Source organism: Crinia signifera, chromosome 3, assembly GCF_055691185.1.
Source record: "Crinia signifera chromosome 3, ASM5569118v1, whole genome shotgun sequence".
Lineage (NCBI taxonomy): Eukaryota > Metazoa > Chordata > Amphibia > Anura > Myobatrachidae > Crinia > Crinia signifera.
In genome coordinates, this window is record NC_139219.1 from 276,832,011 (window position 1) to 276,858,040 (window position 26,030).

Sequence of the window (26,030 nt, forward strand, 5' to 3'; positions counted from 1 at the left end):
GATAAATATCCACTAAAAATGCCCACACACACTGCGATTATCGCATGCGTTTTGAACTTTTAAAGTTCAAAACTCATCGCATTGGATAGAATCGCACCTTGTACCTGCGGGGATGCGATGCGCGTCCCCGCGGTTACAATATTGTATAGCACAAAAAGTATCTGCAGACAGTACTTTTTGTGCTACATTGCATTTCATGACTTTTGTAGTACATGCGATGTACATTACTTAACTATGAACTAAAAAAAAAAAAAAAAGGTTAAAATTGCATCGCATCACACCCGTACAGTAGATTGCATCGCATCCCCCTTCAAATACCAAAATCGCACGATACAAAACGCACAGCACACATCGGCACGTGTATGGGCACCTTTACTGAGAGCCTTGTATTTGCCTATGGCCCAAAATTTTCAAGTAAGATTGATGTTGAATGAACTTGGAAGCCAAGCAATGTGTGACCTGGCAGCGTTCTGGATGGAAAACCAGGTGCTGAAGTGCCGCCGTCGTACACTAATATAACTATAAAGAGAAGCCGTTATCGCCACATAACTTTAAAATAATCAGAATAAACATCAGTGTTTTAGAAGGCTCAGCAATTAGCATGATATATAACTCCCATAATCCCCTGCAAACCATTGGCTCAGACATATTGCAACCATTTGGAGGTTTTGATGTGTTGGTCTATCCTAGATAGAGTGGATTGCAACTGTGTATAGGTGTTACAGCTTATTATGCTCTTAAGTGGCTTTTCTGCCACGTGGGAACACGCTTTACCAGCTTTTTAGCAAGCTAATTGTGCTTCACTGGAGTTGGTACATGCAGATGGGTGTGCTTCCTCTAGGCTTACTAAATGCAATTATTGATTATGCAACATCCCTTGTGCTAGGCATACCTATTTATGCTGACGTAAGGCTATTAGTTCAGGGGAAGTGGAAGATCCAAGAGGTATTTTGGTGTAATTGGGTGCTGAAGGGAATGTGGGTCTGTTTCAGATGAAAGGTCTGAGGACTGTTTTGATGCAAGTGTGGGTATGGGTGGCATGTGAAGTCCATAAAGGAGTTTAGTGTTGCTTTCGGAGTATTGTTTTTTTACATTCTGAGATATGTAATTGTTGGATCACCGTACATTTATTATTTATTTACAGTTTCTTATATGGCGCAGCAAATTCCATTGCTCTTTACAATAGGAAACAAACTGGGTAGTAACAAGCTGACATAGAGGGCCCTGCTCGCAAGCTTACAATCTATATGGATAATGGTATAGGATTTCATAGCATGGTAGTCCCTCTAGATTGCAAGACCAGTAGGTATCAAAGATTCCTGCTGCGATTTCTCCTAGATACATTCTGGAGGTCTAAATATTTGCGGCTAAAACCCAAAAATGGGTGTTTTGGGGGAATTGGCTGTATTTTCTTAAACTCAAAGAAGTGCAATTTCCAGCTAAATTATGTGTTGTAGTTGGAGCATCTCCCTATTAATGGGAAGGATACATCCAGCAAACATATGCCAATGCTCGGCTGAGGCTATTTATCAAGGATCATAACTGTGCATTTATGAGGTGAGGCTATTAAATAATAAGAGTCTATTTGTAAAGGATAAACCGTACTGCAGCCCAGATGTACTAAGCCTGAAAAGTGATAAAATGGAGTGATCAACCCCCAGCCAATCGGCTCCTACCTGCCATGTCACAGGCTGTGTTTAACCACCAACCAATCAACTCCTACCTGTCATTTTTTTTTTTTTTTTTTTTTTTTTAATCACTCGCCATTTTATCCCTTTTCAAGGCTTAGTACATCTTGCGTGGGGTAAAAGGGAGTGGGAGAACACGGACTTTGGCGTCTCTTGCACAGACAATTTACTGTCACAATGGCCCTTATTCTGATCGGTGCGGCCCGATCAGGATATGCGGCCACGACCGTGCAGGCGAATCCCCGCCTTCCATACGGATCGCCACCTCCGTCCGTACGCGGATATGTGGCGATCCGCATGAAAGTGGACGGGGATACGCCTCCTCCGTCTTGGGAGCAGCCCCTGCATTCGATGGTCGCCGAACATCGAATGCAGGGCCGCACGCTCCACTAGGTCCCGCCACCCAAGACCACACGGACACTTTCCGTGTGAAATCATGTATGGGGGCGGGCAGCTGACATCCGGCGATGTCAGATGCCCGCCCCCTACACACGCGTCACGGCTTCATTACCATGCATACGCCCCGCGTTTGCATGGGAACGCCCATGAAACGCGGGGCGTATGCATAGGGTAATGAGGCTAAGTAGCCCCTCACGCCCCTCTACGCCCCCTGTGCGGCGTGTAAAGAATACGTGCGGCGAAATCGCCTGCACATGCGCAGACGATAACCATCGGCGGGACGACCGCATGCTGAGAAATCCGCACCGATCAGAATAAGGCCCATTATGTTTTTTTTTTTTTTTTCCTGTGCATCTTAAAAATGCTTAACTCAAAAGTAGAGCACGTGTTGACTTAAGTGTTTTAGTTAAATTTCACAAAACACCTACTTAATCTTTCCGTATGATAATAAGGCTTAAGCTGGCCATACATCTACAGATCTATTGTCAGATTGCAAGACAGAGGGGGTTTGCAGGTGCACAATGCAATCATTACTGCTAACGTATTCCTTTTATAATTCATTTATGAGGATGTTAGCATACATTTGGCCAAATATATCTACCTGCTCACCACGTTAAGGTCTCCTCATTAGAGCAGGTCCCTAGCACTATGGGGTTCGTGCCTGGGGTACAGGGCACCCCCAAGCCAGTCCAGCAAAACCACCCCAGGGCATCAGATAAATAAAATATAGCTGTGAAGTGTAATAGAGTGTAAAGTATCGGGGGCGATAGGGGCTATAATCGCTGGGAATATGGTCGCAGGCGACCATATTGCCAGTGATTGGAGTGCGCACCAGCGATAAATCGCCGGGTGCGCGCTCCCGTTTTCTGCCCCATTGTAATCGCTGGTCGCAGGAGCTTGCTCCTGCGACCAGCTAATTACCTCTGCGGCTCCCCCAGCAGAGGTTCCTTTTCATCAGCGACCATCTCTGGTTGCTGATGAAAAGGAGACACTGAGCAATATATTGCTCAGCAATATATTGCTAGGGTACTTCTGTACTTTCACGGCGCCACTAGAAATCGCTGGATCGCGGCCATTGAATGCACTAAAAATCGGGTGCGACGCGATGCCCGCGATTTCCCATAGGGACCAATGTTAAATTTCTCAATTGACACGATTTTTCTGTTCAGTGCCTCAATTGACACGATTTTTCCATAGGAATCAATGTTAAATGGCCCACAGAGGCCAAATAGACACCCTGAAGTGTGAAATGGCCCCCACAATTGTTAACGCCACCCCACGATCAACGTGAACCCGAAGCGTGGCGAGCGCAGCGGTACGCGTCCTCCGACCTTTTCATACCCCCACTATCCACGTCGGCGTGGAGTTGAGAATAGAATAGTGTGGCGAGCCACCGAGCCCCGCGAGGGGACACGGATACCTTCACAGGTAAACGCGTCCCTTCGCGGGCTTCACAGGTATCCTCGTCCCCTCGCGGGGCTCGCCACGCTTCGGGCTCGGTGGCTCGCTGCGCTCGCCACACTATTCTATTCTCAGCTCCACGCCGACGTGGATAGTGGGGGTATGAAAAGGTCGGAGGACGCGTACCGCCGCCCCTCGCGGGCTCGCTGCGCTCGCCACGCTTCGGGTTCACGTTGATCGTGGGGTGGCGTTAACAATTGTGGGGGCCATTTCACACTTCAGGGTGCCTATTTGGCCTCTGTGGGCCATTTAACATTGATTCCTATGGAAAAATCGTGTCAATTGAGGCATTGAACAGAAAAATCGTGTCAATTGAGAAATTTAACATTGGTCCCTATGGGAAATCGCGGGCATCGCGTCGCACCCGATTTTTTTTTTTAGTGCATTCAATGCCCGCGATATCCTATCTGTCCTAATCTAGTGGCGCCGTGAAAGTAAAGAAGTACCATTGCTAGCAATATATCTCCCCCCGTGTGTGTACGCACCTTTAGAGTTGTGTTTTTGGCCAAAAATCAGATTGCAGTGCTAGAAGACACTCCATACTTGACGGACCTAGCACTGCATAACCTATTTTCCCTAAAGTCAAATCTGTACTCAAAGGCACCCTTTTACATCGAGGTAAAGGTGAAAACAATGGAGCTGTTACAATGGCTGACTAATAATGCGCTACAGCATGGCTTTAATGAATAAAAAAGAAGAATGCTAGAGTGTGTGGATGCAGAAGACGAGTACATAGCAGGGGAACAGAATTAAAATGTATTTACTATAATTAAATGTAAATGATCTTGTCAGACTTGTTTACTAGACACACCCCGTACATCCCAGGATGGCCATACAAACTATTGATTGAAGAAAAAAAATATTATATTTAACCAAAGCCCTTTTTTTTTTTTTTTTTTTAAACTTGAACAAAGTTCTTAAGTCCATATATACATTCATCGTATCCGCACTCACCTAGAGTATAATGCAGGAGCCTTTTGCCCTTGTCTGAAATCACATAGGAAAGTCAAGAACAGTTTTCCCCCTAATTATCATTAAACTAAACTTCTAAAATGTTAAATAGCTGTTGTATTATTAAAGCTAATAGGGTAAAAATATAGAGACCTAGAGAGACCCTTTTTCCCCCCCCCATATTACATTCACTGATCTTGTAGCTAAATTTTTCAATTGTGCTGGACCTGTAGTCACTGCCGGCCTAAAGCCAGGACTATAAAAGTAATGCATATCCTCTCTCTATATAGGTCTAGTGTCTGTCTCCGAAACACTGCCAGCTCTTTGCAGCGAGTGAAACTACATCTTTCTATCTGACTGGCTTATGTGCCAGTTTGTACAATATACACCATTGAATATAAAATTGTTCCCATAGTGAACAAAACGGTGTTCTACTTTAGTTTTACAGGGAAAATTAAAAACACTACAATATTTCACATTGCTGTCCACATGGTGGCTCTCCAGAGCTTTTTCTTTTTTGTGGTCCACAGTGTTCCAGAATACGCCATGGAATGTATTTCATGTCCTTTTTCTCAGTATTGATCAATGCTTGTAAAGATATCTTAATTTCCTCTACTTTCCCTTTCTCCCGCTACAAGCAACTAGGGTGAGCCTAGAACGAAGTAACCATTTTATGTCTGGTGAACCAACCAACCAATCACCTCCTAACTTTCAAGTTACAGGCTGGGTTTTAAAAATGACAATAAGGAGGTGATTGGCTTGTGCGTTATCACCAACCACTTTATCACTTCCATAGGTTTAATACATCTTCCCAATGTCACCCATGACTCAGGGCCAGATGTATAAAGCTCCTAACAGTCATGTTACAGGCTGGGTTTGGAAAATGACAGGTAGGAGCTGATTGACTGGTTAGTTTATCACTTTTATGGAGCTTAATACATCTGTCCCTCTGTATCAAATGGGTGTCTTGTCTGAGATGATGCGTGAAAGCGTCAGGGCTGCCACTAGTAATGTTGGGGCCCTGGACTGACCTTCATCTCCCTCCTTCCAGGACGGTCGGGTGCGCACGCTGCACTGTGTATTGTGCGTGCCTGGCTGAGGGGCGCTGGGTTGGGGATGCATTGTGCGGGGGATGGCGCTGTGCCACTGTGGGCAGCTGCCCGGGCCCCTCCAGCACCACCCTGTCGGCGGCCATGGAAAGTGTCTGCAATTAGAAAAAGTAAACTTGATTTAACTATAACTTCATAGGAAATGATTCTGGTGAGCTGACGCTGGTGTGAAAGCCTGCAGGGACATACTGTATTATTGGCCATTTAATAACTTTCGGTTTTTAATCTCCATTCACAAGTATTCATAGTGTTATGCTTCACTGCATGTTCAGTAAAATCAAAATTGCTTCACACTGACCCTCTTATAAGGAAATGGGTAGTGCGGCTCCAGGTTATTGGATCACAGCAGATGGGGCACTACATGTCTAAGCTGCTGTATAGCTGTTGTGCTGTTTACAAAACATTTTTTATGATCGTTGGTGCTAATGGCAATTTATCGGATGCTATTTGTATGCACTGTAATGCTATTTATAATGTGTACAGTACAGATTGTCAGAGCTGTGGTTTTTGCTGGCAGGGTTCACTCTAGGTCATTGCTTTGTATACTGGGAATGGATCTTTGCCTGACTATAAACCTCCCAATCCTCCCAATCATCTGTATCTGGCAAGGAGCACTAATGAGGTTTGTGTATAATCTATTCCACTTGTTTCATTAGAAGGAGTCAGTATCCAATCCCAGGGGTGGCTGCGCTTTAGTGTCAAGGCAACTGCTGGTTATTCACTCCCTGTACAGTCATCTACCACCCATTCATTCTTTTTTTTTTTTTTTTTTTTTTTTATTTATTCAGAAAAAACAAATACATAACATTTATATAACAATTGACATACAGACAAACAATAGACATTATTGGTTTACTTTAGCATCTGTGGGACATCCCCCGCACAATCTTACTGATTTTACCTTAGCTAGCTAGCTTATCTGCGTGCTACGCAGTTTTATAACAGCGAGATTGTTATATGTTACTACTCTGCTGCTATCATACCGTGCCAATATTGCTTGGGGCTTATCTGTACTCAATATTGCCTATTGTACATTTATTAAACATTACATCACTAGACAATACAATACAATACAATAAGCGGTTGATACGGTGACCTTTGTCCATTTCATTGAAATTTTTTTTGCATACATATACTGATAGAAAAAATTTTGGCTTTACAACATATGTTCCTGATATACTTTAAGCATGGTTCTTAGGTACTAAGATGTCTAGGTCCACCCCCTTTTCCCTTTCCCCCGTTTATTTTGTTATGTTATCACCATTTTGTTATATTATCACCACTTTAACCAGTGGATTGTGAACCTTTATATAATTTTTTTTTTTTTTTTTTTTTTTTTCCCCCCCCTTTGTGGTTTTTATTATTAATTCTATACCACAGTTTTACTGTGTCTTGTGTTGTTACAACATAATCTGTCATTTCCGTTTTATGTGCTACGTGTTTAGACTCGCATAGCGAGAGTTAATCCATCTGTGCCAAATTTTAAAAAAGGTGCTTATATTGCCTCTACTTGTGTAATTAAATTTCTCTTGTGCCATTGTGTAATTAACTAATTTTACCCACGCACCGTACTCTGGGCCTTCCTTTGCCATCCATTGTCTAGCTATTTGAACCTTGGCAAGTGCACAAACATTATTAATATAGACTTTGTCAAATTTATTATAGCTGCCCCCATTACATATTCCCAGTACACAGCACTTTGGTCCCAGGAGACTTATAGCTATCCCAGTATTGTTAATCGCCCTGACCACTTTACTCCAAAACGATCTCAGAGCCACACATTCCCATATGAGGTGCCACATTGTGCCTATTTCTCCTTGGCACTTGGGGCACCATGGCGACTTATTACCCCCCATTTTACCTATCCTCACTGGGGTCAGATAGCATCTATGCAGAACAAACAATTGGATCTGCTGTACCCTCAGCGAGTTAGTGGCTTTTGGTATGGATTTAAGCGCGTTATTCCATTCTTCTTCTGTTAACTCACCTAGATCTCCTGCCCATTTATCTCTTAAGGCATTAAGTTGATCTTTGGAGATAGCTTCCTCCACTATATTATAAAGCCTAGCTACTGCTTTTTTTTTTCCTTTTTCCCTTAATTCCTTTTTTACTGGTAGTGCTGAGATTATTGGTGTCGTTTTATAGAATTGGGCCTCTAGTGCACTCCTTAATTGCAAGAATCTAAAATAAAAGGATCGTGGGAGCGAGAACTCTGCCTCTATTTCCTCGTACGATTTTATCCCGGCCTCGGTGTAGACCTGACCTATGGCTGTAATGCCGTAGGGTCTCCAGGTTGTCTCCAATTGTAATGATTTTAGTTCGCTAAATCGCCTGTTATCTATTAGGGGATGTTCTGGATCCATGTCTGTGTGGGCCATCAGTTTAGATACTTCCCTCCAAATTTTTACGGCTTGGACGACCAGTGGGGCATCTTTGCGACTTATAACTCCTCTTAACAGACACTGCAAAGGGGTATACATTGCATTTGATTGTGCAACTAATATTTTTACATGATCGCTGCCTCTGTCTTCCATAACCCATTCGTATAGATGAGTTAGTTGACCTACTAAATAGTATAACCTAAAATTAGGAAGGGATAACCCCCCTTGTCCTTTTCTCCTCATCAAAGTATCTAGCCTAACCTTTGCCCTCCTTCTGTTCCAAATGAAGGAAGAGATTATACTATTAAGTTTTTGGAAGAAGCTCATGGGAATATAGACCGGGGATTGCTGTAAAATATAAAGAAATTTTGGTAAAATAATCATTTTTATTAAATTTACTCTGCCATATACTGATAGGGGCAATTTACTCCATGTTTTAAACTTATCTATAACCAGATCTATCAAAGGTTGTAGGTTAAGACTTACAAATCTATAGGGGTCCCTATCAATCCATAGCCCCAAATACTTAAACGTATCTGTCCACTTGATAGTAGCCAGAGCTCGTGTATGGGGATCGGGCTGCACTCTGACCGCCATTATGTTGGACTTGGATGCATTTACCTCGAATCCAGAGTAACCAGAGTGCCGCTCGATCAATTGCAAGACCTTTAAAATGGCGATATTATGATTAAGCATAAAGATGAGTAGATCGTCCGCATACAATGCCACAGTGTCCGATCTCTGTCCTATTTGAAAGCCAGTAATATCCGGATCCCTCCGCAAGGCACAGGCCAAGGGCTCTATAGCCAGGGCGAAGAGACCGGGCGAAAGCGGACATCCCTGCCTAGTCCCTCTAGAGAGGGAAAAGGCAGGAGACGTCCAACCATTCACCGAAACTCTGGCACACGGGCCAGAGTATAACAGCTGCACCCATTTCACAAAATTCGATCCAAAGCCAAACGCTTTCAAGACTTCCCATAGATACTCCCATTCTACAGCATCAAAAGCCTTAACAGCATCTAATGACATAATTGCCGCTTCATCTACACAGTTGTCATGAACCTGCAGATGTCTAAAAACTTTTCTTATATTAGTCGAAGTTGATTTACCGGGCATAAATCCGGTCTGATCCGGATGTATGATTTTAGCTATATATTTATTTAACCTTATAGATAGAATTTTTGCCAGTATCTTGGCTTCTGTTGGCAGCAGTGATATCGGCCTATACGCCTCCAATGCTTCCGGATCTTTGCCTGGTTTAGCTATCAAAATTATTCTTGCTTCCATCATGGACTGGGGACACACACCCAGACCATAGCAGGCGTTATAAAGATCAAGGAGCAGAGGAGCGAAGAAGTCGAGCTGCTTCTTATATAAGTCAATAGGGATGCCATCTAGGCCTGGCGCTTTACCGCCTGGCAGGTCTCTTATTGCATTTACTACTTCCTCAAGATCCACCGGAGCCTCCAATGCCCGACTATCTACTTCCTCCAGGGAGGGTAGGCCTATATTACTTATATAGCCCCTCAGTTGTTCTCGGTTATAAGGGGATCTAGATTTATAAACATTACAAAAATATTCTTTAAACGCACTTCCAATATCCGACGTATTGATCTGCTCCATTCCGTGTATATCAATAATTTTATTAATTATGTTTGGGGGATTGTCTGACTTAGCTAGGAAGGCAAGGTAACTCCCGGCTCTGTCTGAGTTCAAATATCTTTGCTGTGTGCTATACTTCAGTTTACTGATATTTTCTCCTTTAATGGTCTCCAACCATATTTCCCTTGCATTTTCCCAGACTTTCTTGGACTCTAAGCTGCCGTCTATCAGATACTTCATCTCTGCCTCCCTGCATAGTTTTTCCAGCTCTGCTATTTTTTCTTGACTAACCCTTCTAATTACTGAGATTTTTTTTTTAAAAATGCCTCTCATATAGGCTTTAAATGCATCCCATGTTGTCAACTCAGAGGCAGACCCCCTGTTCAATCTCCAGAACTCCTCCCACTGCTCTGTTAATCCATTCATCACCTCTGGTGTATTCAGCCAAGAGGGATCACATTTCCAATGATGACAACCTTTATCGACCATCTCCTCTAGCACCACTACCAAAGGAGAATGGTCCGAGATGCCTCTGGTTTTATACTCAGTGCTTATTATTTGTGGGAGCAATGATCTGGAAACCAACACAAGGTCTATCCTCGAAAAGGCAGAATGCGATGCTGAATAACAGGAAAAATGCATCTCCTTAGGATGCCTCAGTCTCCATGGGTCAACCAACCCCATATTTTCCACATAAGTAGCGAAGCCCCTGGAGACACTGCCCCTACTATTAACCCCTACATTTTTGTGCCTCTTATCTAAATTAGCATCTAGAACATTGTTAAAGTCCCCTAAGCAAAACATTGGGACATCTGGGGTTTGGGCCGCAAATTCCGTAATTTTCACCATCACGTCATAGGAGAATGGCGGGGGAATATACACAGCAAACAATAAAAGATGATAATTATTTATGACACAATCAATAAAAATATATCTCCCGCCAGGATCTATTTTAACTTTGGTATATGTAAACTTAACGCTTTTTTTAATTAAGACGGATATACCTCTAGCGGACGAGGTAAAAGGAGCATGGAAGATGTGACCTACCCAAGCTCTTTTGAGTGCTAATAATTTCCCACCTGTAAGGTGGGTTTCGGAGAGACAGGCTATATCAACATTTTCTTTCCTAATATACCTAAGCACAAGTGCCCTTTTTATCTGGTCATTGAGTCCCCTGGTATTCCATGCTAGTATCCGTACCATTTATGTTGCTTGGCCACTGATTTTTCCTGCTTTACTAATATCCTATACCAACCGCACAAAACAACATATATACATTTACCCCCCACCCCCCACCCTGTATACCTACCCCCCCTAGGCATACCTACAATAAGGATCCCCCCCTCAACAAACACACCCCGCCCAAATCACTTATAAAACACACTACACCCACCCTGGGGCTAACAACCCTTTGACCACTTTACCAGTGGAGTAGTGATAGCATAACCCCCCCCCCCCGGCATTTTACACAGTATTTCTACACTTATAATTAATCTGCTGCGTTTTTTTTTTTTTTTTTTTTTTCAATATATATTTTACATTTTTTTTTTTTTTTTTTTTTTTTTTTCCTATCTTAAGTCTGCCCTTCTATTGATTCCTTCCAATACTTAAATGCACTGCCAAGAGCGGTACCACTTATCCCAGCAGCCTTGCATACGTCAAAAACATTAATGTTTATACAATCGCGAAGCTGTCTAAGCTCTCCACCAGCCACCAAATGTGATTTCTATTAGCTTTTAGAAGGAAAACGGACGTCCATCCAGTCACAAGCCTCTTTTGGGGAGAAAAAGAATTTAACTTCATCGTCTACCACCACTCGTAGTTTGGCTGGAAATAGCATTGCATATTTTATATCCAACTGTCTTAGTCGTCGCTTAACATCAGAATATTTTGCTCTGCTTTTTTGCACCTCTAAAGAGAAGTCAGGATATACTGCCAATTTAATTCCTTTGTAATCCAAGGGGCCTTTCATACGAGAAAGACGGAGTATTGTGTCCCGGTCTTGATAATTGAGCATTTTGAATATAAGAGTGCGTGGTGGTGCCCCCGGAGGTGGAGGTTTGGTTGGCACTCTGTGCGCCCTTTCTATGGCAAATTGCCCAGAGAACGATGAGACATCGTAGTTGTCCCGAAGCAGTTGTTCCACAAATTTAGATATTGCGGTCCCTTCCTCTCTCTCCGGCAGTCCTATCAACCTGATATTATTGCGTCTTAGTCTGCCTTCGACGTCGGACAGTTTGGAATTAATATCTCGAATTTGGTCCGCCATTGTAGAGACAGCCTTCAGCAGCTTATTGTTAGTATCCTCCACGCTAGACACACGACTTTCTGCCTCTTTAATACGTTCTTTTACTGACTTTACATCTTGTTTTATTTGTACCAGGTCAGATTGCAAATCATTAATTCGCTCGGTCAGACGTGTTTCACTTTTGCTGATCGCCTCTAATATCTGCTGCAGCGAGGTATCTGGGGTAGCAGGGGGATTAGAGCCTTTTACTGGCGTAGAATGGGGGGTATCTGTGGCTGAGTGTGAGGTATTACCTGGCTGAGTCCTTGAGTACTTTTCAAGTCGTGCAGCTGCAGCAGCTGCAGCTGCGGTGCTGGTTTTACCCATTATCCGGATGTATGATCTGGGCCTTTTAGTGGGTTACTCCTCACTTGTCCTGGCTTCTTTTAGCGCCGGATACTGCAAGCAACACCTTTTAAGCCTTAATACTGACACCGGGCAACCTGCCTCACACACTGCTGGTCCTAGATTTACCCAGGGCCAGTGGGGGGCTGCAGAATCGCCCGCTATTGGATACAATTCAGGGTACAGTTCAATCTCCTGTAATCTCTGCACACACTTTATTGGGCACCGCAGCCCAGTCGCATATGCCACTACACCCCGCAGATACAGGACAGTTAGATAGTACCAGACTCACCCCCTGCTTCACCTCCTGAGCGACAGCATAGCTTCCCGTGCGGTGTTTCTTTGGTATAATTACCAGCAATTTGTTTCTGATCCTCCGCAGCGTGTTCACCGAGCCTCGCTCCGTCTCCTGCTGCACAAGGCTACGTCGCGGTCTGCAGGTTAAACAGCGCCAGTCATACGCGCATATTTCTACTCCCGAAGCCGAAGACACAGGATAGTAGTGGAAGAGAGCCTCTCCGTCGGGTTCGCCGCCCTGGCTCGCTAGCGTGGTGCATGGACCGGCACTTGGGCGTCACACTCTGCCGGAAGCAGACGTCACTGATCGGGCATTCTGTTACGCAGCCACCGTTCGGATATTCAGCCGGGGGGAGCAGCCATCACACTCCTCACTCCTTCCCGTCCGTGGTCACGCCCCCACCAATAGAAAAATAGCACCACCCATTCATTCTGGTGCCACGTGAGATGTCCCGTCCCACATCAACCGTAACAGCCTACACACCGTGCCAATAACTGGTTCTAGCAGCCACAGCTTTATGGAAGCATTCCAACTGTGTATACATAATACTGCTAGTACTTTATTATCAGGCCCAAAGGTGATGATGGAGGGTAAAGGGACACATATCACACGTGTATATACTGTATGCAGTAAATCAGCTTCATTTTTCAATTGCACAGTGAAAATCTGTCATAAAGAGTGTGTGGAAATATGCAGTCATGTGTAATGCTGGGCACACACAGGACGACAAGGGTCCGATCCCATCAATCTAGATCCAATTCCGACTGATTAGATGTAGATTGTGTGGTGATTGGGCCCTTTTCTGTCCTGGTGTGGTCCGATGCCGATCCGATGCGCGGTCCCGCGGGTCGGTCATTATTCAGATTCTACCTGCAGCAGGTAGGATCTGGAAACAATACTCCCGGGTGCGAGTCGCCATCGGATCGGACCCTCTCACGGTGCATCGTGAGCGGGTCGTGCCCCCCGTGTCATCTGACCCGCTCACAATGTGCATCGTGAGCGGGTCGTCCTGGTGTGTACCCCGCATTATAGTCACAGGAATATACAACCGGACCGCAACTGGGATTCTTGTCATATACCCCCCCCCCCCCCCAAACAATCTGAAATGTAAGAATCTAGCCTCAATTATTTCATTTCATCAACCTGAATATAAAACTGTTCTGTTTAACCAGGTCTACCCAGTCCCACAATGCTTTTGCATGATAAATTGAAAATTCAATATGTAGTAGTAATAATAATAATTTATTATTGCCATATAATGTTTAAAACTAATTATTTGACAAACCACATTAGTTTCTGTTCTTGCCTTTTTGTTTAGATGATTGATCAGAGTGAGGGTCCTGCTCCTCAGCCCCATATACACTAGCCGGTATGCTCTATGAGCGATATTGGCAGTGTTCCCCCTGAACTCACTAGAAAACTATATGCAGTAGTATGTACGCTGGTACATTGGTAAGCTATATCAGTCAGTGACTTCATCGGGACCCGCTGAACATGCAGGTCATTGGCTATGTAGGAAGAATTTACCTGCATGTTCAGCAGATGGAGGGAGTCGTTAACGATGGAGCAGTGGAACGTGGGAGATATTGAGTGCAGAAGGGTCTTCTGAGCGATATTATTTCATTTCTCATCTAGCGTATATGGGGCTTGGGGAATCTGTACATTTGTGGGGAAATGGGTGGAACCCCAGATACCTGGAAATGTCAATTTGGAGACTGAGAATTTAGCACACTGTAGATGCAGGGTGGCATTGTGAAGGCACAACATGATGTGAGGGGTCTGCCATAACAGACCCAGGCTCTTTCGATCAGTAATCTGAGAGATTAGAGAAGTTGCTACCCCATACAGAGATGGTAGGGACCCACTTTAAGTACCGCTGGTTTAGAACATATTAAAGCTTGGTACACACTATATGTTATTCGGAGAGATCTATCTATCTATCTAAATCTGATGTGTTAGAATGAGAAAATCTAAATATCATCCAGTGTGTATGCATACCTCCCAACTTTACCAGCTCAGCAGGCGGGACGCTGCCAAAATTTTCAGGGCGTGGCCTAATTTGGGGGCGTGGCCTATACTCACGGCTCTCCCGCGAGGCCACGCCCCCATTTTGCCGCTATGGGGGCATGACCCAGAGGCTCTGTGAGCCTCTAGCCATGCCCCCAGCCCCCTGGCTGCGGGAATAGACGCTGTGCGCATGCTTAGCAGCTGACAGGGGGGACTCCCAACAGCCCCCCCACACCGCGGGACACTGCCGCCCGCGGGTGGGACAGGCCCTGATAATCGGGACTGTCCCGCTAAAATCGGGACTGTTGGGAGGTATGTGTATGCACTGTCGCTGACTGCTCTGCCTGCAGGATGATGGAGGTAATCACTAGAAAAAGCCATGGCACAGAATAGAGTGTATACATTTGCCGATGCAAAGTCTATGTCTCTGCTGATATCACTGGTTGGTACACACATGAGTCTGTTGCAAATTTGTCTACTATGGGATTCAGGGAGATGCTGCGAAATAAGCGCCAATGGAGAATATAATGCAGCTGCCTACAAATGAGTCATGGGGTCATGAAGGTTCATGTTTTCTTGTGACTTCTTCTGTCCAGCATTTATTTGTTCTAGTGAAGGGGTAAAAATGAAACCAGCATATTTTTATGTCTCAAGCTTCATAGTCTTGAACTATGCTGTATGTCTACCAGTGACCTGCCTGACACATAGGCTTGTTTCCTCATTGCATACAAAGACTTAAGCAGTAAGTGGAAGTCCATGGCTAAATAAGATGACTATAACTGGAACTGCAGTTATTTCATTTTTTAAATGGAGGTGATAGAGGCTAAGGGAGGTATTCAATCATGGGCCACGGCTATCGAGCTGGCCCGACAGCCGTGACCCTGTCCCGTTCTTGGTCTGCTCAACCGACTAAAAGCAGGCAGGTTTCAATGTCCCACCTGTAGCGGGACCAGAAGGGGGCATAGCCGGGAGCTCGTCTCTTCCCGGCCGTTCACAAGAAGTCGGACTCGCTCTGTTCAAGCAGGCCCAGTAACTACTGTTAATTTAAATCAAAACTGGATGCATTTTTGTCCACTAAGGGAATCCTATAGATATGACTTTTACTCAAGTCAGTAGTTCAAAGTTAGATAGGTTGAACTTGATGGACTAACGCAGTGGTAGCCAACTCCAGTCCTCGAGAGCTACCAACAGTTCCCATTTTCCAGACAACCTAGCTGCTGCACAGGTGCACTCATTACTAGCTGACACATTTTTAAAAGATCCACAGGTGGAGATAATTACTTAATTGCTTGTGGTTCTGGGGCAGATTTATTAAGCTCGGTGAAGTGATAGTGTCTGGTCTTTATCACTGGCCAATCAGCTCCTACCTGTCATATTTCGTACCAAACCTGTAACTTCAGAGGTAGGAGCTGATTGGTCGGTGATAAAGTACCAGGCCAGCCATATTATCGCTTCACCGAGCTTAATAAATCTACCCCTCTTTGAGGAGATCTGGGAAAACATTAACTGTTGGTAGCTTTTTTTCAGCCTTTCGTTCTTTTTAGTTACGATGTGGCTTTGGTGTGATAACTGTATTGTTTTAAACAAGCTTTGCTATTTCTTTATTTTCAGAATGTGAACATTAAGTTTTAGATAGGGCAGTAATTTTTGCTTCAACAGAGAACAGTGCCACCTTGTGGCAAAAGGTGGCACCTGTGTGGATGGTTTGTCTAGTTTGAGGAACCTTTCTTGGACATAGGTAGACCATTATTTTACTAGAAGATATTACTACTTAATTTTGCTTGCAAAACAAGTAGATGAAATTGAATTTACAATCCTTCATATAATTTAGCATTGCATGCTCTAAGATTTATGCTCTTAAAAGCCAATTATATTTTTATCTGGCATAACTTTTTCTACAAATATGACAAATTGGACGCCACCTGATGGCTAAAAATTAAAATGCATAGCAAAGTGTACAAAGTGCTATTGCATAACAACATAAATACTTAAGCAGTTTACCATTTCTGTTTCATGTGTATTCAGTTTTCAGAACCTCCTTAACTTCTTATGTTTGTGACTGTTTGGAACACACCATTATGTAATCTGCTTTAGTGCTACTTCTTGCTTTCCTGTTGCTCCCACACAGTAGAAGTGGCCGTAGTCCCTGCGATCTGTATAAGGGCTCATTGCCCCCAATGTATGATGGGTATCTGTAGTCCATGTATAGTGCTTTCGCTCTCTCTCAGGGCCGCCACCTTCAGTCCGGGTTCCCCCCGCACTCGCGCACCCCCCCCCCCCTTCCCCGGAACTGACCTTCATTCACACTTACTTACCTAGCTGCGGCATTCCACGTCTCCTCAGCAGCACACACTACAGTGCAGCCTGCAGAGTGCCGAGCCCCTCTGTGTCCTAGGCTCAGCGCTCTGCAGGCATGCACTTTGTATCGTGCATGCCTGGCTGGGGGGCTGCCGGGTGGGGGAGGCGGTGTGCAGGGGTGGATGGTGTCGCTGTGGGCAGCTACCCGGGCCCCTCCAGAGGCCGAGGCCCGGGACAGCTGTACCCACAGCACCCCCTGTCGGTGGCTCTGCTCTTTCTAAGCCGCACTATACCTTTGCTAGCTCTAAATTTAATGTCTTGAGAAATAGGGGGTATTCAATTCAGGGTCCCGACAGTCGGGACCATGGCCCGGTTTCAGTCCGCTCGCCTGTTTTTTGGCAGGCAGGATTCAATGTCCTACCTGCCGATTGGCAAAAAGGTGGCGCGTCTGCGAAAACGGCAGTGGATTGTCCAGATCCGGCTGAGATCTCGACCATACTTGGCCATTTTTCGGTCTAATGGGCCCGATGGCTTTTAAAGTCGTGTTCGTTCGGACGAGATGCCGCTTCAATGCTGCCGGGAAAGACCGCATTAAATATGCGCCCACCGCTATTTCCCCAGCCAGAAATAGCGACGGGCATTGAATATCCCCCATAGACTATTGTATTACCTATTTTGATGTAGCTTCATATGTTTCATAAATGTTATTGCATTCTCCACTGATGATCTCTTTTTTTTTTTGTTTCATTTCAGATATTTATTTGTTGCCATCACTCCAGCTCTCCCCTTAATTGATTTCCAAAATGAAGATAAAAGAGGAAATAAACCCAGTGCTGCTTTGCATCTTGCATTGCTTTATGTGGCTTTATGATGTTATTGTCTTTGTTCCCTGGTACTTACTCTCTGGAGCAAGGGAAAGGCAACGGCGGGCAAAGCGGATAAAAGCCGAGCCTCTGACTGATGATCCGAGCAGCCCATTCCGCTCGGTGGACAGCCCCCACAGTCTCGCCTCCTCTCTTTATCAGGGCTGTGATACTCTGGACAAGGTCTTCAAGCACGCCACAGACCTTTTTAAAAACAAGAGATGCCTGGGAACCAGAGAAGTGCTTAGTGAGGAGGATGAGATCCAGCCGAATGGAAAGGTCTTCAAAAAGGTGTGTATTCATCTGTAGTTGGAACCACTATGCAATCAGTTCCTTGGCCATGGTATGACAAGGTGAGATTTAAGGTGCACAGACTGTAATGCCCAGTGGTGGCAGTAATTTTATAGACTGCACCAGCTTATGAGATGACCACACACACTCACACCAGTGCCTCGGTGATGCCAGAAGTTCCTTGTGAACTCTTGGTCGAAGGGCACAGAGGGCTTAAATAACATCACTCACCGGTTCACGTTACAAATTCCCATTGCTACTTTGTATGTGGCTTTGTTTTACACATTTTGGGGGTCGTTTACTAAGATGGGAGTTGTATTTCACATGGGATGTTGCTATGGGCAACCAATCAGAATCTACTTATTTATTTAGCACCCTCTAGAAGATAATAGACAGGATCTGATTGGCTTCCCATGGCAGCATCTCATCTTAGTACATTTCCCCCTTTGTGATTTACAGGATATTGCCACTTTCAGACAAGTTGTTTCTGTTCAGTCTGTTTCTTAGACCAAAACCTACATTTTACTTCTGCGTTGTTGTAGAAGGTACAGTGTATTCTGAGCTCCTGGAAATTATATTATTATATATGCAATAAAAAGTTTGTGTACCGCGTACAAATCTGTGATATTATTGTGATAATGTTGCATTGTCACGAGTACAAATGTGAAAAAAATGACCTCTGCGTTAAAGGTTGAGAAGACCCCACACAACAAAAAAGGTTAGTTAATCGTGTTCATTCTTGCACGCAGCAGCTGTTGAAACCCGTTAAGCCATACTTGCCTACTTTCAAATTCACCTCTCCGGGAGAAGCCTGGAGAGGCAACATGTCGGGGGCGGGAGCAAGGCTGACATCACTTGGCCCCGCCCCCATGCCGGAAAACTCAGTGATTCACGGGCCTGCGGAGGGGGGCGTGGCTTAAATGCAGCGAAATTCCGCAATGGCGTCATTTTTGCCCCTCCCCCTCTCCGTGGACCATGATTTCCAGTAATTAAACCAGCGGGCATGGGGGAGTGGGGGCTATTACCACAAAGTGGGAGACTTGCCTACTTTCTCGGAGGTCCGGGAGAAGGACCCGATTTCCGGGGGGCTCCTGGTCCTTCCGGGAGGGTAGGCAAACCTGCGTTAAGTTCTTCTTCCTGCCTGGGATGTCTATCTGGTGTGGTGCTTCTAACACAAGTCTGGTCTGCAAATACAGACCTCCCTGTAATAGAAGCATCACAGCACAGACACCCCAGGCAGGGGTGTCACTCCAGATGCAGAGGGCTAGAATGTACAGGAAAGTAAGCTGTATTTGACAGCTCTTCATCAGTGTTTAGTGAATTCTGTTTTGCATGCTATGATACAGGTCATCGATCCACCCATTCATCCGCCCCCACAAAAAAAAAGGAGGGGAGGAGAAAAAGGTAAGAAGAGGAGAAAAGAAGGGATGTAAGTCAAAAAAGCAGTCGGCAAACTAAATATCACAATCTATTGGGACACATCCGTCTACTTGCTGATACCAAGAGGTGGTTTAAATACATTTTCGGATTGCTAATTTGGTAGGAGTAGGAAGAGTATGAATATATTTAATTGAGAAGAGATAGGGGAGATGAAGATTGCGCTGGGAGCAGCTCAGTTAGGTGACAGTGAAGAGGGCACACATGAAATCCGAAGTGTTGCGGTTTTACTTGTCACCACTAGGGTGCAGTATTTCTATTCCATTGAGTTGTGCTGGGTGAACAGAGGATGCACATTTTGAAGACTTAGAATTTTTTCTGCTATAAGTGGCCTCGCACTCTCTGCAGTGTATATAATAATGGTATTTAGGTATGGTTCCAAAATTGTTTTCCCTCATAATAAATTCTGCCTACACTTACTGTATTTCCTTCCTTGCTGGGAGTTGGTTATATGTGACGTACATCTACATGCTGGTTATCTCTCACGCCTGTTATTTGACATCATTTATTTCAAGCTGACTCACTATAAAAAGTAGTGTTGTGAAAGTAGTATATGCACCATCAGCTGTATTTATGCTAACTGTCCTGCTAGATTTTCTCTTGACACTCCATTTTACTACTGTGCAGTTTATGGGTTTATGTACATTTACAGTGTTTGCTTTCCATTTAACAATAATACTGCTTTCACATTGCAGAAACCGGTATTGACCCTGTATCCTTAAATGGGACTTTAAAACGGGTCTGAGCCTTGAGACCTTTCACATTGCAGGTGAAAACCGTTTTAAAAATCATTTAATACCATTCAAACATTCAACCCGTTTAACCCCCAAGGGACACGTTTCAAGCCATTGAAATAGAGCTGTTCAAACTGCCAAAAAAACGGCTTTAAAACGTGTAGGACTCTGCTTTTTAACCGTGTTGAAATACCGGTTAACTTTAACCTGTAACTCAACTCTGGCACTTTCACATTGCAGCCTTAAACGTTTTAAAATGGGGAAAAAAACGGCAATATACCGTTTTAAAAGTGCCATGTGAAAGGGGTATTAATGTATTACTAGTCTATCCCATCAACTGTTTCTTAAGATATTTAGGGACAGATGTATCAAGCTTTATAAAGTGGAGAGCTAAACAGTCAGCCAATCGGCTCCTACCTGTCATGATATAGTCTGGGTTTGAAAAAAAACGACAGGAGCTGATTGGATGGTTGTTTCTCACTCTCCACTTTATCACATTCTGAGGCTTGATACATCTGGCCCTGACGGTGAGTTTTCAAGAGCTGTTCCTCACAGATTTCTTCATAGATTTTTGGGAGACTGACTGACTTCTCCAACAACAACTCTGGAAGCACCCCAATAGGTGTCCCTTATAAAGAAGACCTTTATGTATAACCTCATATCTCCTTATACAGGTTGTTCGCTTGTGTACTAGGGGTGTGCAGGGCTTCCAACGGATAGAGTGCAGGGCTGTGGCGTGTGACTGCCACTGACGTGCTGTAGGACAGCTCCCCAGAGAAGAGAGGGTTAGTTGCTGAGCTAATCCTCTGCTCACCCAAGTGTTATTGTGAGCATGGAAAAGCCTCCTTACTGGCTTAAAGGGGAAGTGATGGTAGATGGGTGTGTGCATTGTGGCTAGCTATATAAAAATACTCTCACTGCTGACAAAATGGAATACCTCTCACGTGTCCATTATGAAGCTGATGTTAGATGTCTAGTCTGTCAGGACACCATATGTAGCCTTCTGTTTAGTTAACAGCATAGACTTTAGAGGCTTACACAGACATCACCGATTTGTTGTATTTCTCCTTGAAAGGAAATCCTGCACACATGACGGAAAATGCACTGTACAGATTTACCTCAGCTTTCCAGTGTAAATGTAGTGGCCGAGTTCTGTGGGGACCAGTGGGTGTCAGCTGAAAGGTATGCAGTGTCTAGGTAGACAGTCAAAAGAGCGACATGGTCAAAAATTAGACACATGGAAAGGTTGACACGAGTTTTTTCACCATTTTTGGGTGTCCATGTCAACACCTGTTGACATGGACGCCCAATTAGTGTAGCGCATGCCGTCATATGGTCACTGCTTCAGGCCTGATGCCTCACTCTGCTGGTGCTTTGATCGGAACACTTCACAGTTCCCAATTGTAGTATTTACTTGTGTCTACCTAGACAATGTAGACCAGGCATGTCCAACCTGCGGCCCTCCAGCTGTTGTGAAACTACAGATCCCAGCATGCATTACCTAATAGCAGAACTGTGGCAAGGCATGATGGGGCTTGTAGTTTCACAACAGCTGGAGGGCCAACTTTGGACAAGCCTGCTGTAGACCTTTCAAGTGCTTCCCGGTCATTTTATATGCAGGATCAAAGCCTGTGCGTAATTTGGGTGGTTGTTTGATCTGCTGTTCTGTTTTAGTGCTATCCTCTTTAGCCCACTTTAATTTCTCAGTAGTAGACTTGCCATAACATCCCTTTTTAATATGGGACACCTACAGTATGTTTTTACGCAGGCTCCGTGGCCAATTAAAGAGGGATACGGTCGTATTGTCGACCAAACTTGGGTCAACAGTCATTAGGTCGACTAGCAACAAGGTCGACAGGTGTCTAGGTTGACATGGTTTTAGGTCAACAAATGCTTTAGGTCAACATGGGTTAGGGCGCGAAGTCGACGGGTTTTTTCACTGTTTTTTGAGCCGACGTGCCGAGAGGTGTATTTCATGTCCTACCATACACTAGGGCGTGGTGTTAGAATAAAATAGTGTGGCGAGGCACCGTGCCCGAAGCATAGTGAGCGGCTGCGGTTCACTTCCAACTTTGTCCATGTTGACATTCGGGTAAAAACCCCATGTCGATCTTGCGACCTGTCAACCTAACCCATGTCGTCTTTATGCATTTGTCGACCTAAACCCATGTAGACTGTCCCATGTCGACCTAGTTGCCTGTCGACTCAACGGTGTCGACGTAAGTCGGGTCGAAAATACGATCCACACCCACTTAAAACCTAGTGAAATGCAGGCTTGAATTCAGTCAGCTACAGAACCTGTGTAAATCATAAGTGTACCAGATTAAAAGGATGGGACAGTGATTTGCTTAGCCCAGAAATATGTGGTATAGCAGCTGCTTGCACACAGTTGTGTCTACCGTTTTATCGCACAATACAACACTACCCTGTGCACTATCCTGGTCACCACAGCTTAGCCTGTTAGAAGTATTGCTAGAAAACATTAATCGCGACAAATCTCCTTTGTTCCTCTGTGCTGTCCAGCCAAATGGCATGTAGCAGCAGTGGAAGTATATTGTGCTCAGTAGCCCATCCCAATGTATAACCTCTAATTGGCCTTTTCTCCCACTTTATTGATCTCTTTGTAACCCCTCACAGGTGATCCTGGGACAGTACAACTGGATATCGTTCGAGGAGACCTACGTGTCCGCCTCTCAGTTTGGGAGTGGACTGGCTGCGCTTGGCCAGAAACCCAGGTCTACAATTGCCATATTCTGCGAGACCCGAGCGGAGTGGATAATCGCTGCACAGGCATGCTTCATGTACAATTTCCCACGTGAGTAATATGCCACACTCTTGGGGGAATGAACCGCTTGTCTAGGAATGGAATTCCCATCCAGGCGATCGATTAAACTGCACTATTTTATACTAATGCTGATCAGTGCACGAGGCTGTGCTGTGGGCGTCACACACCTGCTGTATGTGCATTGTGTGCAGTGATGATGTGCGCGCTCTGTACATAACTGGTAATAAGTCATCTAGCGCCTCTTCCATACTTTGTGCTCAAACAAACTGGGTCGAAATAGGTTGTCAAGGGTATGGTCGGAAGGTCGACAATGGAAAGGTCGATAGTCAAAAGGTCGACATGAGTTTTCATATTTCTGACCTGAATGTCAACACAGTCGACATGGACACCGTCTTAGTGTACCGCATCCCCTCGCATGGCTCTCTGAGCTCAGCACACTATTTTATTCCCCCACCACACTGAAATGGATGGTAGAGCATGAAATACCACCTGTCGACCTACCCATTGTTGACCACCTGCTTGTGTCGACATCTCACATGTTGACCTATGTCCGGTGTCCACCTAAGTCCTGCCGACCTTAATAGGGTCGTCCTAATGACCGTGCCCCATAAAGGTGTCGTGTTTTTTTACTTCAGGGTTAATTCACATGAAGAAATAAACGTCATATATCTCAATGGACATTTCAAAAAGGGTATGGGTCATTGGGCCGTCCAAATTAAGGTCGACCACTGAAGGTTGACGGGGCTTTTGTCGACACATGAAAAGGTCGAGTAGATCAAAAGGTTGACACAAGCATTAGGTCGACCGTAAAAAAGGTTAACCTGACTTTCACTTTTTTTTTTTTTTTGTCCCGAATGTCGACATGGGCACTGTATCTGTGCACTGCGTCCCCCCTCAGGGTTCGCTACGCTCGGCACACTATTCTATTCTCCCTCTACGCCCTAGTGGATGGTAGGGCATAAAGCGCAACGGAATATGCTGCGCTATATAAGAAACTGTAAATAAATACAACCTTAGTTATGTCAACCGAATGACCGTATGCCTTCTAGAAAACATAACATGCATTCGATTTCTGAAATGTACTTGGACTTTGAGCTGTAACAGTTTTATTTCACTTTGAACTGTGACAGTTTGTAGCTTGCAAACAGTCCAGAGGTGTAACTAAATATTCGTAGGCCCCATAGCAAAAGTTTGTAAGGGCCCCCTATTTATCAACTGATGGTGATAAATGTATGTAAAACATATTACTTAGACAGTAAAGATGGGCCCCCTTCAGCTCTGGGCCCCATAGCAGCTGCACCCCTTGCACCTATGGTAGTTACGCCCTTGAGTCCACCCCCAAAAAATATTTCCAGTAGGCTTAGATGAAGCCTAAAGGGAAACTGCTCCTAGCAGCTTGTAACGGCTTCGTTATACTCCAGCTGGCATCTTCCAGTAACTGGAATAAGCCTTAAGGAAGCAACGTTGTTCTAGAAGAAACATTGATACACAGGCATTTCATATATTAAAATCATGCGGCAGATTTTAAAGCAGTGGACTATATGCTCCCATATTGTGTACATGGGGCCCGATTTATGGAGATCTGATGGCATGGGGGCCGATTATGAGTACATTGCACATGCGTATGGTTTGCAGAATGCATGCACGAGTGCTGGGATGAAATCGTACTATTTCTATTCTCTTGCAGTTTTCAAGGTTATTCACAGGAAGTAGCGTCTGGGGGGTGGAAACCGTCCATTTGGTGGGAGTGCTAAGGAAAAACACTGGAAGTGTCCGGGAAAACACTAGGTGTGTCTGAGCATTTTAAGGGAGGGTGCGTTATGCCAGCTCTAGGCCGGATATGCCTTTTGCCATCACACCGACGAGTCTGTCTACTCTGAGCCTGTGATGACTTGTGCCCAGTATAGTAATCATTCAATGGTGGGCCTGTTACCAGGGATTTTGGACATATTCGCACAGCTGCAAATGGGTTTGTAGCTGTAAACATCCACACGCGCAGCAAGCACATTCACTCCAGCCGGGGTGGCATCTTAACTGAACGCTGCCTGTGTGATCAGGTCTGAATTAAACCCCATGGGAATGAATGTATTCATACACCTAAATGTAGACTTGTGTGTCCACCTCATACCCATACACTCAATGTGACCTTTATTTATTTATTTACAGTTTCTTATATAGCGCAGCAGATTCCGTTGCGCTTTACAATGGTAGACAGTGATACAACAAACTGGGTAAAGCTGTGTACACACGCTTAGATTTGCTTTAGATTTGATGTTAGATTCGATTTTCTATTAGATCTGGCATTAGATCATCCCATTCGATTTGGCATTAGATCTGTACTTTTGCAATCGATTTCACAATGTAGGCACAATGTACTCATTTGATTTACTGGATCGAATTCGAGATTTCCTTGGGTGCACAGTAGATTTTTCTATTCGATTTTGAGAAAACGGGAGCGCACATCGAATCGAATGCAGATCGAAAGTGTCCTAAAAACCATTCGATGTGGATTCGATTTTGCTTCTATAAGCAAAATTGAATCGAAAACTGAAAAATCTAAAGCCCAGTACACACACATCGATTTGCTTTTGATTTGATGTTAGATTCGATTTTCTATTAGATCTGGCATTAGATCTTTCCATTCGATTTGGCATTAGATCTCTACTTTTGCATTAGATATCGAATTCGATATAGAATTTGATATACATTCATGGTACATTGTACACATTCGATTTACTAGATCCCTTTCGAGATTTCCTTGGCTGCATAGAGGATTTTTTTGTTCGATTTGGCGAAAACGGGAGCGCGCATCGAATCGAATTTAGATCGAAAGGAACAACAAACCGAAACGATTTCTTACAGGATTCAATCTGATTTTGCTCCTATAAGCAAAATCGAATCGAAAATGGCCAAAAATCCAAACGTGTGTACGGCCCTTTAGCGTGTGTGCACAGCTTTCCAGACAGACTTGGAGGTTAGAGGGCCCTGCTGCAAGCTATAGGGATACTTGACGCCATTGTCAATATGAACTCACACCTGCCTATACTTGATGCAATTAATGTGCCCGGAAACCAGAGCATTTACAGCTCTAAAA

At 44.4% G+C, this 26,030-nt stretch overlaps 1 protein-coding gene across 1 annotated transcript in view; it reads left to right on the forward strand.

Moving 5' to 3' along the window:
- Nucleotides 1–26,030, forward strand: part of ACSL3 (acyl-CoA synthetase long chain family member 3) — an 81,750-nt gene that overhangs the window by 15,406 nt on the left and 40,314 nt on the right. The window contains exons 2-3 of the mRNA XM_083178105.1: nt 17,580–17,980; nt 22,789–22,966. Of these exons, the coding sequence (XP_083034231.1) occupies nt 17,630–17,980; nt 22,789–22,966 (529 nt within the window). The 5' untranslated portion in view covers nt 17,580–17,629. The remainder of the gene's footprint in view (nt 1–17,579; nt 17,981–22,788; nt 22,967–26,030) is intronic.